The 17,655-nt window shown below is 37.3% G+C and overlaps 2 protein-coding genes across 3 annotated transcripts; both read right to left on the bottom strand.

The window, feature by feature from the left end:
- Positions 1 to 5,594: 5,594 nt before the first annotated feature.
- On the bottom strand, positions 5,595 to 11,266 carry LOC121759068 (protein GDAP2 homolog). Of its 2 annotated transcripts, none has more exons than XM_042154567.1 (15): positions 11,148 to 11,266; positions 10,471 to 10,832; positions 9,800 to 9,877; positions 9,207 to 9,262; positions 8,766 to 8,885; positions 8,586 to 8,656; positions 8,089 to 8,182; positions 7,784 to 7,993; positions 7,193 to 7,444; positions 6,842 to 6,950; positions 6,681 to 6,748; positions 6,503 to 6,572; positions 6,336 to 6,410; positions 6,136 to 6,227; positions 5,595 to 5,918 (listed from the first exon to the last, which is right to left on the bottom strand). In XM_042154567.1, the coding sequence occupies exons 2-15, from the start codon at positions 10,780 to 10,782 to the stop codon at positions 5,843 to 5,845; spliced, it is 1,683 nt and encodes a 560-aa protein (XP_042010501.1). In that variant the 5' UTR covers positions 10,783 to 10,832; positions 11,148 to 11,266; the 3' UTR covers positions 5,595 to 5,842. The 2 variants fall into 2 exon arrangements, with proteins under 2 accessions (XP_042010501.1, XP_042010502.1); XM_042154568.1 differs by having other exon boundaries at positions 5,856 to 5,992.
- Positions 11,267 to 14,896: 3,630 nt separating this feature from the next.
- Positions 14,897 to 17,127, bottom strand: LOC121757342 (26S proteasome non-ATPase regulatory subunit 10-like). The gene is made up of 5 exons (XM_042152890.1): positions 16,921 to 17,127; positions 16,434 to 16,560; positions 15,676 to 15,800; positions 15,397 to 15,543; positions 14,897 to 15,275 (listed from the first exon to the last, which is right to left on the bottom strand). Exons 1-5 carry the CDS (start codon positions 17,098 to 17,100, stop codon positions 15,141 to 15,143), a joined length of 714 nt encoding a protein of 237 aa, XP_042008824.1. The 5' UTR covers positions 17,101 to 17,127; the 3' UTR covers positions 14,897 to 15,140.
- Positions 17,128 to 17,655: the final 528 nt, after the last annotated feature.

Genomic DNA, 17,655 nt, shown 5'->3' with positions numbered 1-17,655 from the left:
AACTCTAAGATCAATCCAAGCAGCCATTTACTCTCCTTCACGGTCAAAGTGAGGGCCATATACTCGGCCTCTGTAGTAGACAAAGCCACTACACTCAGCAAACTAGACTTCCAACAAATGGCCGAACCATACAAAGTGAAAACATATCCAGTCTGGGATCTCCTTGTATCAACGTTTGCTACATAATCTGAGTTACAGTATCCAATCAGAGGGTCCCCTTTAACTCCACCTTCTGATGTAAATAGGATTCCAAGATTATGTGCTCCATTTAGATATCTCATTATCCATTTCAAAGCACTCCAGTACTGCCTTCCATAATCAACCATGTATCTGCTTGTGGAGCTTATGGCATGAGCAATGTCTGGCCGTGTACATATCATCATGTACATCATACTCCCAACTATGTTGGAATAGGGAATCCGTTCCATTTCTTTTTTTTCCACCTCATCTTTTGGTTTCTGATCTCTTGTCAGCTTGAAATGAACTGCCAGAGGAGTAGTTGTACTCTTCATATAGTCAGCCTTGAATTTCTTCAAAAAACTTGTTGATGTAGTCAGTTTGGAAAAGCCACAGCTTCCCCTTACTTCTATCTCTGACTATATCCATGCCTAGTATTCTTTTGGTAGCTTCAAGGTCTTTCATCTCAAAGATGGCACTTAGCTGGATCTTGACCTTTCTTATCTCATTGATGTCCTTCCCCGATATCAATATATCATCTACATACAATAGGAGATATATGGGCTCCTTGTTCTTCTGCTTCTTGACAAAAATGCAGCTATCATATAGAGATCTACAAAATCCAAGCTTAGACAGATTTTCTCCAAACTTCAAATACCACTGTCTACTGCTTTGTTTGAGACCATACAAGCTCCTTTTTAGCATGCAAACCTTTCCTTCTGATCTAGGAACCTCAAAGCCCTGGGGTTGTGTCATGTAGATAGTTTCTTCAAGATCTCCATTCAAGAAGGCAGTCTTGACATCAAGCTGCTCCAGTTCCCAATCTCTCTGTGCTGCTACAGCCAATAAAACTCTGATAGAGTTATGCTTCACAATTGGTGAGAATATTTCATTGAAGTCAACTCCTTCTTGCTAATTGAAACCCTTGGCCACCAACCTTGCCTTGAATATGATGTTGTCTGCCTGGGCTGCCTCAATTTTCTTTTTAAACACCCATTTGCAGCCTATCACTTTCCTGAACTCTGCCTTATCAACAAGTACCCATGTTTTATTCTTGAGAAGAGAGTCAATCTCCTCCTTCATGGCTTGAATCCACTGTTTTGATTCTGGACCAGAAATGGCCTCTGCATAAGAACTAGGCTATGAATATTCCAGTTGCTCAGCTATGTGGAGAGCATAAAACAACATTTCATTGTCTCTAAATCTTGATAGAGGTCTGATATTTGTTCTTCTAGTCCTATCCCTTGCCAACTGATAGCCAGTGAGATCTTCATGAGCATCTGAGCCTTCTGCTACATGCTGATCTGTGCTTTCATGTGCAGGATCAATGATCTCACTTTGACTTTCATCAACATATGAGTCATATGGATCAAGATAGTCATTCCTAGCCGTTTGAGCACCACCATTCTCCACCTCAAAGTGAGGATCATTATCCACAGCTTCAGAAACTGATTCAATTTGTTTCTTTTCCTGAAGAGGTATTTTGTGCTCAACGAAGGCCACATCCCTGCTCACCAATATCTTTTGGTTACCAGGTTCTAGGCACCATAGCCTAAATCCCTTCACATTTTTCTGGTATTCAAGCATGATACATCTGAGAGCTATAGCATTCAACTTCCCTTGCTTCTGATGTGCAAAGGCTAAATAGCCAAAAGGCTCCAGTCTGCCATAATCTTACTTCCCACCATACCATCTTTCATCTGGGATTGCTCCACCTATTCCAGATGCTGGGCATTTATTGATCAAATAGGCTGCAGTGGAGATTGCTTCTGCCCAGAAATTTTTGCCTGCTCCAGATGAACTCAGCATACACCTTACTCTCTCAAGCAAGATTCGATTCATTCTTTCAGCAACCCCATTTTGTTGAGGGTTTGCTGGGACAATCTTGTGTCTCTTGATCCCATTTTCTTGGCAAAAAAAGATCAAACTCCTTGGAAAAATACTCCAGTCCATTGTTTGTTCTCAAGACCTTTGGTGCTGAGCCTTTTTCATTTTTCATCTCTGTACACCAATCTTTGAATGTCTTGAACGCGTCAGACTTCTCTTTTAGTATGTACGCCCAGACCTTCCTTGACCAATCATCAATGATTGACATGTAATATCTCCCTGCACCCAAACTCTTGACTGGTGCAGGGCCCCATAGATCTGAATGTATATAGTCTAGAGGAGATGATGAGGTGTGTTTGCCTGCTGGAAAGCTTTGTTTCTTGGACTTTCCCAGCAAGCAATCCTCACATACTTCCATCCTTTCCTCTGCATTGGCCTCTATCAGGCCCATCTTGATCAATACTTTCAGACTTCCTTCTGCTGGATGTCCTAGCCTTTGATGCCACACTTTCAAATCTGGTGTGGAGACTGAATGTGACTCACCTTCAATAACTGTAGCTTGAAGATAATATAGGCTACCATTCCTTTTAGCAACCATCTTGACCTGGGAGTCCTTGCAGATTTGCATTTCACCATGCTTTGATATAAAGGAATATCCATTCTTCTCCATAGTTCCCAGAGATATCAAATTCCTTTTGACTTCAGGAATATATCTTACATCAGATAGCACCTTGATAGATCCATCATCTACCCTTATCATGATGCTTCCAATCCCTCTGATGCAGCATATTTGATTGTTTCCAAGAAGCACAGTGCCATGCGCATCCCTCATATCATGAAACCATTCTCTTGTGGGACACATATGAAAAGAGCAACCGGAGTCCAAGATCCAGAACCCTTTCTCACATTTATCACCTCAGGCACTTCATCAGCTTCATCATTCACGTTATTTGAGTGAGAGTTCCCTTCACTGGCCTGCTTCTTCTTCCAGGCATAACAATCACGCTTTAAATGCCCTGGCTTCTTGCACCAATGGCAAGAACATGTCTCTTTTACTCCAGAGACTTCAGCCTTTGAATCTTCATACTTCTTCTTAAACTTTTTCTTATTGAACTTCTTGATATTCAGGGATTCTGGCTGCTGATCAATCCTCTTAACTGCCCCTTTCTGTAATTCCTTGGCCATAAGAGCAGCATGAACCTCAGCAAACGTAATCTGGTTGTCTCTTCCATACAATATGGCATCCCTCATCTGATCATACGAATTGGGAAGGGCATTGAGTACCAAGATGGCTTTATCTTCATCACCAATCTTCACATCAACAGCCTTAAGATCATCTATAGATTTGCAGAAGTCCTCTAGCTGCTCAAGAATTGGCTTATCTTCCAAGAAGCTATATGAATAAAGCCTTCTCTTTATATATAAACGGTTAGCCAAGGACTTAGCCAGATATACCTCATCAAGTTTCTTCAAGCTTCCAGCAGCGGTTGTCTCGGCCTGCACCTCCCTCAACAGTTTGTCTCCTAGGCACAATATCACAAAACTATGCGCTTTAAGGAGCATTTCATCGTGCTTAGCCTGAGCCTTCTCGTCGAGGGCAGGAGCCTTTCCCTTTAAATCTGCGTCGGCTGGGGTGAGAGCAGCAGCCAAGCCCTGCTGCACAAGAACGGCTCGCATCTTCATTTTCCATAAGCCGTAGTCGTTCTTGCCCGTGAATTTTTCAGCCTCCATACGTGCAGCCATCTCTTTATGCTTCTTGTTCGTTTCCCACAGACGGCGCCAATTGTTGAAAGATTGCAATCGAAGAAGAATTTGATAAGAACGCAAGTTGAAGAAGATGAACACCCTTTTTTGAGAAACCGAAATTGGAAAACTCTTATTGATCAAATTGCGGATGTATACAACTGATTTTCATTCTCTATAATGAGCTAACAAACTAACTATTTATACTAGAACTTAAGTGAAAGAGATCTTCACAAAAGTTTGTTGAGTCAGTTCGTAACCGCATCCAACGGCTATCTAGCTTTCTCCTTGATCAAGCTACATTCCTTTCTCTTGATCAAGCTGTCTCCCTTTCTCTTTCACCTTGATCAAGTTGCAGCTCCACCGAACGTACATGCCTTGATCAGCCAATAATGCTAACAGGTATGAAGCGGTATACCGCGGTATATGAAAATTCATACAGCTACCTTACCAAAAGATTTCGGTAAGTATTATACCGTACCGAAAATCACGCTATACCAAAAGTTCGGTATTTTTTATATTTTTTCGGTACGATAAGGCCGGTATTTCGGTATTTTTCCCCAACCTAGTTATTTCAAAGAAATCAAATACTATACTCCTTCAGTTTCTTAAAAATAATAATAATACCACTCATTCCGTAAAAATGAAAATTCTTTTCCTTTTAATCCATTTTTAAAAATATAAATTCTCTATTTTAGAAAACGGGCCTCACAATTCACTAACACTACTTTCACTATTTTTCTTTTCATCTCTCTTACTTTACCAATTTTAGATTAAAACTCGTATGATCTTCAAATATCTTATTTTTAAGAAACGGAGGAGTATTTGAATGATTTAAGAAACTCCTCTAGTAACAAAGTTGGAGCGTTTTTTTAACACAAAAATTAATGTTAAATAATAAATACATATTAAATGAATAAAAAAATCAAATATGAGTGATACTTGATTAGGAGAGATAAAAAAAGTAAAGGATGAGAGAATAAAATAAGAATAATTAGATGTTTTGTTTTTATCAAACAATAAATATGACTCAACTTCGTTACATTTGAAGAGGGATTACGGCTCAACTTAGTTGAGATGTGGGTGTATTATTTCATGAATTCAATTCATCTTTTCAATTTTAGTATCAACTTTGGATTTTAAATGATTGGTATTCAAACAATAAAAATTACTCCCTTTATCCCTTTATAATAGAGACGTCTCGTTCAAAATATAAAAATTAAGAAAATTGTATTGAAGGAGTTAAGTGGAAAGAGGATAAATTAGAAAAAATGATGAAGTAGAGAGATGATATATCTTCATATTCTAATAAAGTTGTGAACGCCTCAGTCAAGGATGAATCACCAAAGGTGGATTCATCAGAGGAGATAAATGATTTTGAGGCTATAGTGTTGCAGCTAGTCGAAACAAAAGCAGAAGACTACATACATGCCTACGCCCGAACCCCAGAAACTGGAAGAGACACGAGCTCGGCCACTTCAAACCAGAAATCGCAGGGGTCATATAAGGAGAGGAAGGGACTTTTAAAAAAAACATTTCTTCCCCGTTTGGCCTCGCTGTCAAGGCACGAGGTGACCGAGGATCTCCAAATATTTGGAGGGATGATGAGAACCACGGGACATGCTTGGAATTCAGGGTTGGCAAGAAGGCTCGAACGAGGAGACGAGCAGTGGTCAGAGTGATGTTGATTAATTGTATTTGTAAATGCAGTGGTCTTCATTTATTCCCTTAGATTCAGAAATAATTAATCAAATCACAGCTTGTGTTGTAGTATTTGATTTCAACTTATAACTTGAGGGAATTTAAACATTTTCCCTTTACTAAGTACATCATGCTGTGAGTGATCATATCAAATCAATATGCCCTCTTAATTTAAATAAAACGAAAGATTTATACAATTGCAGACTCCTAAAGCTTTATTACCCTTAACAGATTCAATATTCTAAAATCCAGCGTAGAGAGAAAAGAGGGATCATAGTATATATACAGTACTCATACATATACAAGCAAATAAAATATTAGGGACTTGACCCAAAAATGAATGAAATGATGACTACGAAAAAACACACACAAATGCTTGGGTCTGGATCCGTTGTCAAGGTCTCTGATACACATATTTTGTTCTTGGATCCACAATTACGCCCTTCCCTCCGTTTACCTCTAAGTCGTGCCTGCAATTGCGATTCCTTGATACTTATATTCTCCATTTTCTTTTAGACAAAATATGAACCAATAACACTACTATCTGAAATGGACACAAATTATAATAATATAATCATTTAGAACTTCAAACAATCATGGGAATTGAGATTAAGTATTCATAATAACATGGATTTGATTATGTGAGGCCAAGAAAGAAAGTGATGATTGGAAAAGATGGAAACTCACTGGAATACGAAGTCTGGAATAGTCAGCTGTTCGCGGGGGACATATTTGAATAGCTGCAGAAGACGATCAACATAGACTACCTTCTTCCAGACCTGAAGACCGGATTATAATTTCTGATGAGTTTCAGAAAACGAGAAATGGTATCTGAAATTTTGGGACGAGTTCTTGTTATGTAACGGGATAACGGAGATCGCACTTACCTCATTATCTACGAGCATCTGCAATCCGAATATTACACTCTTCAGACCAAAGGTTGGGTGGAGAACGTATATTTCCTACATTATAAAAGCCAACAATGGTGATAAGAGCTTGTGAAGAGAAAATGTCAGTCAGCTTCATATAGGAGCTTTTGAAGAAAATTTCATACGTGGAGATTGCGTCGGTGTTTCCGACCAAGTATTTGCTCTAATCTTTTCATCCACCCCAGATCTGGTTGTCTGTTGATTAGGAATTATAAAATTAGATACTGTAAATTTTATAAGGAAGTTTTCAAGCAAACAATGAAAATGGCACTAAAGAGAAAAATGTGAGGAGAAAATACACACATCTGCAATGATGCAGCAGAGTGGAAATAGACTATCGTGTAAGGCTTCTGTATCAAGGGCTCAAACTCCTGAAAACAAAATAAGAGTAGATGCCATTAAATATCATATTTAGGGGCCATGAAGCAGAGGCCCAATTAATTAACTGAAATGTAGTCATTTGCCTTCACTATGTAAAGCACAAAACGCTCCAGATCAAGACATCTTAGGAGAAAGTGTGCTCCAACCACCACCATCACCGGACGACCTTCACTATCAACCCCACCCCGATAACTAAAATTAAGGCAAGAGGCTGTGTATTAATAAGTATGCACATAGAGTTAACATCCTACTTCTATACATGTGGGATGAAAACAAAGACATGGCAACAAATTTCTTGATCTGAATACAGTTCACTGATGAATTTGAGTCAAGCTAAACATAAATCATTTGTAGGGTGGAGTCCATCTTATATGCTGAGAACATCTGCACATGCTGATGCATAACATAAATAAAAATAAAGTTCAGTGCCTTACACAATTTTCATTTCAGCAATGTCAGAAAGATTAAGTGAATTTGCTTTAGCAAGGTATCTAGAATGGAGTGAGTATTCCTCAGCAGCCGATAAAGGAGGACTCCCAATGTCTCCATATCCAAGCATTTTAGCAAAGTTCCAACCCTTTCGTGCCTGAGCGGATTTTTCCCATTGTTCTCTGCGTCGCTGATCTGGATCTTTGATCAAGGACATGAATGCAGGATCCAGATAAGACTCCAAGTACGATGAGTCACTGTTTGGAAAAAGAAGAAATGCCTTGATAACATTCGATGCTACGAAGCAGTTCCCAATTCATATGAGCTTTGATCTCATTACACAGAAAAGCAAACTATGCTAACCAGCAATAAAGATGAATATGATCATAGGCAAGTATCAGTTGGAAGATGGTAACAAATTACAAGAAAAATATGTCTAGTGTTAAGTATGTATGTCAGCGAAAAAACGGGTTTGAACAAGTTAAGAACTAGTATGAAACAACATACACATGTACAGCTAACCACATAAGAGATCAAACCTTAGCTTTTTCATGACATCATAAAAAGGGCTAGGAAAAGTATTAAGAGCCACCAACCGTCTAGCTAACTCTATGTTGCTGACTGCCAGATCAGTAGAAGTCTGGGGAGGTCTAGAAGCAGTCGTTTTCAAATTAGGTAAAGGTTGAATCCTTATTTTGCGTTCATCTATGACCGTCTCACCATTTTCATCTCCAACATCAGCAGGAAGCTTGGAAACAGCTATTTCCTCTTCAAGTTTATCACGTGGAAAGTAAAGCGGGAGCAATCTGCAGCAAGAAGTAGCAAATGGATGAGAAACTAAGTCATGGTTCATATGCATCACTAGATCTAGTATTGGGTGGTTTGGTTTCAGTGAACAAACCTTTTATATATCTCTGTATCAGATGATGTTGTGGTACAGAAAACGACTGCATGTATTTTATCCTTCTGTTTCTCAAGAACCCGCCTCACAGTTCCTAAAGAAAGATATAAGTTGGATTTTAAGACAAATTGCAGAGGGATGAACAAAATTGTAAAAGCTTTCGTGTATACAAAACAGAATGGATATGGGGTTTCAATTCAGGCATATTGAAATAAATTATACTCCCTCCGTCCCATAAAAATATGGGCGGATGAGATGGCACGGGAATTAAGACAAAATTGGTAAAGTAAGAGAGAGGTGGAGAATTGTATGGTAAAAGTAAGAGAGGGGAGGAGAATGGTAGTTAAAGTAGTGTTAGTGGATAGTGAGACCTACATTATTAAATTGATATTACTTTCCAAAAATGGAATGCACATATTTTTGTGGGACGGACGAAAATGGTAAGTGCACATATTTTTATGGGATGGAGTAGATAAAATCATAAGGGAACTACTTACTTATGGCCACATGTGCAGCTGGTTCTCGTGGATAATTTTTGGCTTCTGTGTATATACAGCTCATAGCAATGCTGCAATTGATTTTCAAAAAAGAGCTCAGTCGAACTATTTCACATATTAGAGGAGCAATGGCACAATGAAGAATTAAAAGCAAGTAAAACATCAGGTTACTGAACCCACCTGTGGAGTCCATTATCAATGAGCAGTTCAAGGCAAGATCGATAACAATGACTGAGTGCATTCTCAGCAGCAGTATGATATTTTACAGCATATTTGGGACCAACAGTATGTATGACCCTCCTGAAAAGTACAAGAAACCCCATTTTTTGCATAAATATTAGGAGAACATAGAGATTCAAAAGTTTGAGCATCTTAATTTTCACTGCTCATTGACAGACTCTGAAGACCAAATATAATGAATAAGTAAGCAAATTTTAACACACTGGTCTACCAACTCTGAACATTAGTAAGTTTGGACATATCTTCCGCACAAGCCAAGTAATTAGATGAAAAGGTACAAAACAGAAATACATAAAATGTACAGGGTTTCTGAAATCCGAATACAACAAATGAACATCTAAACAACTGAGAGTAACTATAAGCATATTTAGGAATAACCACCTTGCTGGAAGATCATAAGCATTAGTAACTTTTGCCATTCCTGTTCGACAGCCACCCTACAAAATGATTAGAACACAAATCACCACATTATTACAACTTACAAGTTTGTACATAATCTTAAAGGCCATTAAAACGTATTTCTACATAATGATTTTATTCTTAGTTAGGACTATCCAATTTAGAAGTTGCTAAGGTCAAATTTGTGAAAATTTTCAAGAGCCATAACGTAGCTTAGAAGTTATTACAGTGTGAAATGTCCTATCAAATGTCAATTCATGCAAATCCATCTTCACTTCACTATCATCACCTAGTTAGGTCCAGCATCTATTGTTAATACATTGCAACAAAAATGGTAGATCGCGGCCTCCCTAGCTATATTTTCTCTATTATCAATCTCGAAGGAATCTTGAATTTGATGAAATTAAGTCCACAGTACAGATTTAGTCATATATTCAACATCCACAATGACTCACTAATAAAGTGCAAACAAAATTCTCTACGATATTGTACTCTTTAATTTAATAAAATGCAATTGCAATATAAGTGAAGAATATCAAAGACCCCGATTCAATTTGAATAAAGTTATAGCTCACCAGGGTTGAACATTCTTCTGCAAGGTTCGGTCCTGCTGCAGCATGCAAACCAGGGCTACTATGAGCTTCATCTAAGTTCTGGCAAATAGCCAAAATAACATGAGATTTTTCCAGATCATGAAGTGGAGTTGAGCTGGTGTGCGATTTATTTCAAGAAAACAAGATTGAAATAACAAGGTGAAGGATCCAAAGAAAGCTATGCAGAAAAAAAAATAAGGGCCAAGTTAAGCTCTAAAGTTTGCTCAACTGGATCAGCCAGAGCTAGTGGAGTTTCTCAAGGCTCTACTTAGTTATGGGTGATTACTGATAAGGCAGAAAAGATACTTTTGTAATTGTATTAAAGAAGTAAAATCCTGAGACATTTGTGACAGGACACCCCGAAAAGGTGTAAATACACAAAAATGTTGCAAGGATATACAGCTCTGGAGCAATTAGAAATTACAGGAATTTAAGAGCTGGGGGATTTGGAATCTCTTGCAAGTATAGCAAAGAAACGTGTGCGATAAGGAAATACGCTTCTTTAGTATCCTCACACCTAATTCTAGAGGAACAAGTATGGATAATACGGACAGGCAGTAGAGAGTTGAAATGTCAGAATAAGCCAGAACTGTAATAAAAACACATTTTGAGTTATATGATAATCACGGCGTAACAATGAACGATCTACTGACCTCATTTGTTGAGTTAACTACAGCATCCACCTCAAGATTCCATGGGTTTCCCCTCCAAAGATATATCTTGGAGTTAACTTCACGATCCACGGGAAATTTAGATACCAATCCATTTCCACTATTCTCCCCTTTAGATGCTGCAGTCAACGGGTCTGGAAAATGCAGATTCTGGAGCACTGAATCTTCATTCGCATACGAGTACCTGAAGTCAGAATCGCTCCAACAAGGGACTTGATCTAGGGTCACAACAGAGTCCCCACTATCTGTTGGCAGCCCACCCCGGTTAGTCGTTGCGGCCCCAGACCGATACATAATTTACTGTCCAAGATCAAATCTTCACCTCCTCTTCCCTCCCACTACCACTGGACACATATTCTTCAGTTATTACCAACAGCAAAGGAAATTCTAGTAACATCTCAATCATCAAAATTCAAACCACTTAATTGCATCATTATCAAACTAACCGCAACCAAGAGCATGTAAAAATCATCACGAATTAAAAATTCCCAGTACAAAGTAATGTAGCAAAACCAAATTAATTAGAAACAAGTAACAAACCCTAGAACACAAGCGCAGTCCATAACTTGCAAGGAGCAGCAAAGCTAAGCAAAATTCAGCAGCATTTTCACAGATAAGCAAACATGTCTCTCTATAAACAAGCAAATTAATAAAATTACCTCAAATTGCGTGTGATTTGAGCTGGTGTGCGATTTGAGAATCAAAGGAGAAAATTTGAAGCGCAGCCGAGATGGACTGGTTCCGAATCTGCGGAGGATTTTCTTATTTTTCACCAAAATTAATTCTATTTACTATTTTTAAAAATAAATATTTGTATTATACTCCATAGGTTAGTGATCAATATATAACTAATCTTAAGTGTATAACTAGAGAACAAATCTCAGCCACACATCTCAATACTCCAAATTAATCTCATGGCTTAGCTATTTTTACATGTTTTAAATAAAAAGTAATTAACAAGGGTATTTTGGGAAATCATATTCAACTCCAACCATCTCCTTCAATTTTCCAACTCCAATTCACACTCCATTATTTAATTCTGGCGGAGTACGGGGAGCTGGCAGACACGGCGGTGCACGAGTGGTGGTGATTGGGAGGAGTGCGTTCTCCTGCAGGGGGCTTTTTTGGGTGCTGAAGCTGGTCTCGGGGCTGGGGATTAGCCGGGAGAGGAGAGCGGCGCTGGAGCGGCTGATTGGAGGGATGCTCGATCAGGCGAAGCTGGATGACCTTCTGGTGTCCGGCGGCGGAGGAGGGGTGTATGATGTGAATTTGGTGGTGAGGGTGATCAGATTGTTTGTGTATCACTCAATTTTTCCAACTCCAATTCAATTCGGAAACCATATTTGGAGTTTCTGAAAGATTAGGATAATTTCTATATACATCTATTTAATTTTTTTAATCACCTGATTTTTTTTCGTTTTTTTACAATTAATTGTGTTAATTATTCATATGAAATTAATTGTGGTGATAATTATTCAACAAACCTAAGTCCAATGCATTCGAAGTCCACCCAACACAAACAGTGGGAATAATTGTGTTAACTCCAACAAACCCGTCTTAACCCATCTATAAAACAAATTACTCTTAATGAAATCAATTACATATTCATGTGACTGTCGGAGTAGTTTACTGAAATGGTCGGACAAGAGTAATGATTCATTAATTAATTAGTTGATGTAATTAGTTGATTTATAGGTTAAATGTGATTATTTAAATGTAGTGTTTTTACTTCACTATTGTTTACAAAACACATCACTCTTATTATGATTTTACTTCACTCTTGTTTACAAAACACATCACTCTTAGCATGATTTTACTTCACTCTTGTTTACAAAACACATCACTCTTAGCATGATTTTACTTCACTCTTGTTTACAAAACACATCACTCTTATTATGATTTTACTTCACTCTTGTTTACAAAACACATCACTCTTATTATGATTTTACTTCACTCTTGTTTACAAATCACATCACTCTTATTACGATTTTACTTCACTCTTGTTTACAAAACACATCACTCTTAGCATGATTTTACTTCACTGTTGTTTACAAAACACATCACTCTTAGCATAATTTTACTTCACTATTATTAACAAAACACATCACTCTTAGCATGATTTTACTTCACTCTTGTTTACAAAACACATCACTCTTATTATGATTTTACTTCACTCTTGTTTACTAAACACATCACTCTTATTATGATTTTACTTCACTCTTGTTTACAAATCACATCACTCTTATTACGATTTTACTTCACTGTTATTTACAAAACACATCACTCTTATTATGATTTTACTTCACTATTGTTTACAAAACACATCACTCTTATTATGATTTTACTTCACTCTTGTTTGCAAAACACATCACTCTTATTATGATTTTACTTCACTCTTGTTTAACAAAACACATCAGTATAACACTTCTCTCATAACATCAGTGATACAATTAAATTCAAAAGTAGGAATTGGGACCTTAGGTTTATGCGGAAGATTATCAAATTAAAATTTGTATGCGTCACAAATTATTTCACTTAACTTGTATATATAAGATGTAAGTCCATGAATTTGGTCTGTAAAAGAGAAATTATATCATCTAACTTGCACAACTTGTTTAATTAATTTTGCCGTCCATCAACTTGCTAATTTATTATGCATTACTTGACTTTCTGTACTCAAAATCTCCACTTGAAGCTTTTTAAAGGAAACACATCCAATGAAATGATTAGATCTAACTTTACTATATCTTCGACTTCGAATCTGTAATTATTGATTGAATTCAACTACTCCGCCGCGTCGGAGCTGCCGCGCAGAAAACATCCGAGTTTGTCGTCGGTGGGGATATGCGCTCACTGCCTCAAGGACAGGCTGGTGAAGCTGGTCTGCTCGGAATGCGGCGAGCAGCGTCTCTCTTCCTGCTCCTGCTCCGACGTCTCCTCCTCGCAACGCAACTCCTGCAGCACCATGGAGGTCGGCAGCGTCGGGAGAGTCTCGTTTCTAATCGAGAACGACAAGACCGATCAGCCTCCCAAGCCTGCACGAGAGGAGAGATCGGAGCAGGTCATATTCCAGCGGTGGAGCGCCAACAGCTGCGTCGAGGTGAAGAAGACGAACGGATTTTGGATTGAGTTTGCAATGACATAACCTAATTTTGGCTTCCAATGACCAAAATACCCCTGCTTTGTTATTATGGAGTAAATTTGTGATTGAGGGAACTAATATCTCATTAAATTTGAAAATTAATACTAGCCCTTGATTTTCTTGATCTTCTGGCTGTGATTTGTTCTCTAGTTATTTGGTTAAGGGGTGTTTGCCATAGATCACTACCCATACTCCATATCTTATTAACTCATTCTACTTATATTTTATTATAAAATAATACTATCTTCATTTAAAAAAATAATCTATTTTTATCATTTCGCTGGTCCCATAAAACTAATTTATAATCATTTTTAGAAACTTTTAACCATTAAACACTACTAATCACTTGACTTACTATCTACTATCACTACTATAATCATTTTTATCATTCCTCTCATTTTTTTTTACAAATTCCACTTTAAGGCTTGTGCCTTTGCCAAAATCTATATTTTTAGAGAATAGGGAGTATACAAAAATTGGACAAATTCCACTTATTCTTTTTAATAATTTTCTTTATATTTTTAAAAGCTCGTGTTGAATGAAAGTAGAAATTTTTTTGATAGAATAATGAAATATATAATAATTATTTCTCATTTTGTTTTTGTGAAATAAAACGTTATCCTTCATCTTTATTATATACATCTGTCCATAATAAATAATCCTATTTTCATTTTAGTAGTTTCATAAATTAATTTATTCTTTTATTTTTGGAAAATTTTCATATTACACTATTAATAAAGCTATCCATAAATATTACTTTAATTACTCATCTTTTCTTTCCTCTCTTATTTTATGAAATTTCACATTTTAACTTTATCATCCCGAAATTCCTTATTTCTCATACTATCCCAAAAATCCTTATTTTTAGGGGATAAAAGGGAGCACTACTATCACTTTAAAAGTTTTTTATTTACTACTGTTTTTAACTTTTTATTATACTCCATATAATTATATAGTATTTTGGCACATTTGATATCACTTCAATATAGATAATAAATTGAACGAGTTACACGACAATAACACTTATCTAGACATATAAAGAAACACAAAATTTGTGAAATTTGGTTGTGACAAGTTCAAATTATTAGCTTTTTACTCAAATTATTGCTAAGCAGTATGAATCAGATCTTAGCTAATGACAACTTGGCATTAACCATACGGTTGTTGGAATATCCAAATGCTGGATACCAAACGCTATAAATCGTGTGATTGCGAATATCCGATAGCATTGAATTGAGTGGGTATAACATGAGCTTAAGCTTAATGTGGACCAAAAATAAACACATTCACTAGTAGTATTTTATACCAAAAACAATGCAATAAGCTCTAAGGCATTCATAGCTTTGGGTAAAACTTGTGACTATGTCTCCGACTGTAATGGAGTATTCGAAATTAATTTCCAGAACCAGCCAACCAGCCAACAGTCAAACTCAAAGCTTCGAAAAAGCACTAAAATAATAGCAAGACATCAAAATGAAAATGTAAGCCCCTAAGGAGTAACATTATGTTGTCACTCTTCGAGCATAGCTTGAGCAGCATCAACTAAACTTGAACGTAGATCAGTTGATGCCTGAGCAAGAACGGTGTATCCTTCTTTGTCTTTGGCATCCACATCAGCCCCATGTCTTATAAGCAGGAGAGCAACCTGCAAATCAGAAGATATTTAGGGAACATGTGGTAGTTATCCGCCAATAAGATTAGTCATCGAGTTCATCATTTAAATGGCCTAGGAAGTTATAAAAAGAAGGTGTATGTAGACAAATTACATATTTGTTATCGCATACTACTGCAGTCATGAGTGGAGTTTGCCCTGCTCTATCACTTTCGTCAACCTCTGCTCCTTCCTCAATCAAGAATTCACACAACACTATGTTACCGGTGCTTGCTGCACGATGCAGTGGAGTGCATCCGAACTGCATAAAGTTACTTTGGTCAATGGAATTAGAGGGCATATCAAGGCTATCAAGTAGTAATAAAGAAATAGAATGTTGAGATTCCAAAGATGCAAAAGGAAATAGCTTGTTTTCAAAGAATTTACTACAAACCTTATCCTTGACATTGAGTTTTGCACCATGAGAAACCAAAGTTTGAGCTATTTTCAGAAGACCTTTGCTGGCAGCATAATGGAGAGCTGTTCGGCCACCGTCATTTTTCATATTCACATCTGCACCTGTTAAAGCAAATTTGCACTTCTCAATCACAAATTGTTCATACACTCTTCCACAGCAGTATGAGGTTATATTGGACTTAGAAAACAATATAAAACTTCTAGTTGTTTTGACAAACAAACAAAATGCTCAAGTGAAGAAGGTCTAGATACTGACTAAATAATTTCTGTTGGGATGATAAGAAAACATTATAAACAATAGATGAATAATCTAAACTAGATATGAAAGTCCTGGAAAAATTCAGCAATGATTGGCTTCAACTTAATTCACCAGTCTAATTCTAGTTTTTGTATTTAACTTGCTTCTCTTCTTTCTCTCTCTCCAAGCAGAGGTGAACAATGTGACCTTTCAATCAAATAATGCTATGCAGAATCAAGGAAGCCAGATTCATAAAACACCAATATCTGGAAATAAAAAATCCTAGCACACACATTCTATCATAAAAATCAATATGATTACTCAGCCTAAGTTAACTGAAACTCTCCAATCCATTTAGCTATATGTTCTATAAGAAACATGTTATCTTCTAATAGAACATACACACAAGATGTACTGTAATCTTTTAGACTAACTGATGAAAATAAAGTCCAACGATGGGCATAAACCACTCAGTAAAATCAGTTAAAAACACCCACCGGTGGTGAGTAGAATTTCCACAATCTTAAGATTGCCACTGCTTGCAGCAGAGTGCAGAGGTGCCCAGCCTTCTTCGTCACAGCTATTTACAATTGAAGGAATTGCAGATGCTAGGACTTCAACCACCTAATTCATCCATATAAAGAATAACCATATCCATAAAAACAACGAAGGTGGATAGTATTATGATCAAATACAAGCGATTCATATGAGTCCGTAGCATATAACTGAAATCAGTGATCTAAGAATCATAGCAATTGCCTTATACCTCAATATTAATAAACAATTTCACTCAAATTCGGTTAGGAAATTAGAATAGAATAGCAATTGATGCACCTCGTCATTTGGTTTTCAAGGACAACCTAACTACTAAAAATCCTACCTAAATAGCGCTACTAAAACAGTAACACATTTGAATTTGATTGCCGCTTTCATAGCTAAAATCGTTCATCTCCAATAAAAATTGAAACCGAAAATGAACAGAACCTCGGTCTTCGACGAAGAAACGGCTACGTGGAGGATAGAACGACCGTCTTCATTGCGGAGACGGCTGGCTTCGCCTAGCAGCTCTTCAGAGATCGATTTAAAAACCGAGAAATCGCCGGATTCTGACGCCTTAAATAGGTCGTCCATCATTTCTTCAGCTGATTTGTGGTCGATTTCCATGTCTACGGCTTGCTTACCGGGAAAATCGGGTTTATGGGGCACTTTACACTAAAGATTACGTAAATGTACCCATTTTGTTATCTATTCCAAAAATGGGAAAAACGCCAACCACATTGGCGTTTCTATTAGTAAAAACGCCAACCTCATTGGCGTTTATCTTCGCGTCGTATTGGAGGTGTATTTTCGCCAAATACAGCGGCGGGAAAAAACGCCAATGAAGTTGGCGTGTTTTAAGGTAAAACGCCAATGTAGTTGGCGTGTTTAATTAATAAAAACGCCACTGAGGTTGGCGTGTTATGCTTAAAAACGCCAATTTGAGCGGCGTGTTTCTGTTGAACCATATCCTTATCAGATCTCCCCCAACATCGCGACCCTAAACACTTTCCCTCCCCAAAACGCGAAAACCCTTCCCAAACGCATAAAAACCTTTCGCTCGGGTCGACCCGGTGGTGGATTTAAGCGTGGATATTTTGAATTTGGCTAATTCTTTCAACCATTAGTCCTTCTAATCGGTTAGTATATCAAATTTTAGACTCATTCTTCTAAACATTAGTC

This window comes from Salvia splendens, chromosome 12 (assembly GCF_004379255.2).
Source record: "Salvia splendens isolate huo1 chromosome 12, SspV2, whole genome shotgun sequence".
NCBI lineage: Eukaryota > Viridiplantae > Streptophyta > Magnoliopsida > Lamiales > Lamiaceae > Salvia > Salvia splendens.
Note: the sequence above shows the minus strand (reverse complement) of the source record. Positions and strands in the feature narration are given on the sequence as shown.

What these genes read in the sequence shown, in the direction of transcription:
- LOC121759068 (XM_042154567.1), bottom strand. Translation starts at nt 10,782, where the DNA reads ATGTATCGGTCTGGGGCCGCAACGACTAACCGGGGTGGGCTGCCAACA. An exon ending in ATTGATAATGGACTCCACAG is followed by an intron (nt 8,657 to 8,765) that starts GTGGGTTCAGTA and finishes AATCAATTGCAG; the next exon opens with CATTGCTATGAGCTGTATAT. An exon ending in AACATAGAGTTAGCTAGACG is followed by an intron (nt 7,445 to 7,783) that starts GTTGGTGGCTCT and finishes TTTTCCAAACAG; the next exon opens with TGACTCATCGTACTTGGAGT.
- LOC121757342 (XM_042152890.1), bottom strand. Translation starts at nt 17,100, where the DNA reads ATGGAAATCGACCACAAATCAGCTGAAGAAATGATGGACGACCTATTT. An exon ending in TTTCTTCGTCGAAGACCGAG is followed by an intron (nt 16,561 to 16,920) that starts GTTCTGTTCATT and finishes TGGATGAATTAG; the next exon opens with GTGGTTGAAGTCCTAGCATC. An exon ending in GGAAATTCTACTCACCACCG is followed by an intron (nt 15,801 to 16,433) that starts GTGGGTGTTTTT and finishes TTGCTTTAACAG; the next exon opens with GTGCAGATGTGAATATGAAA.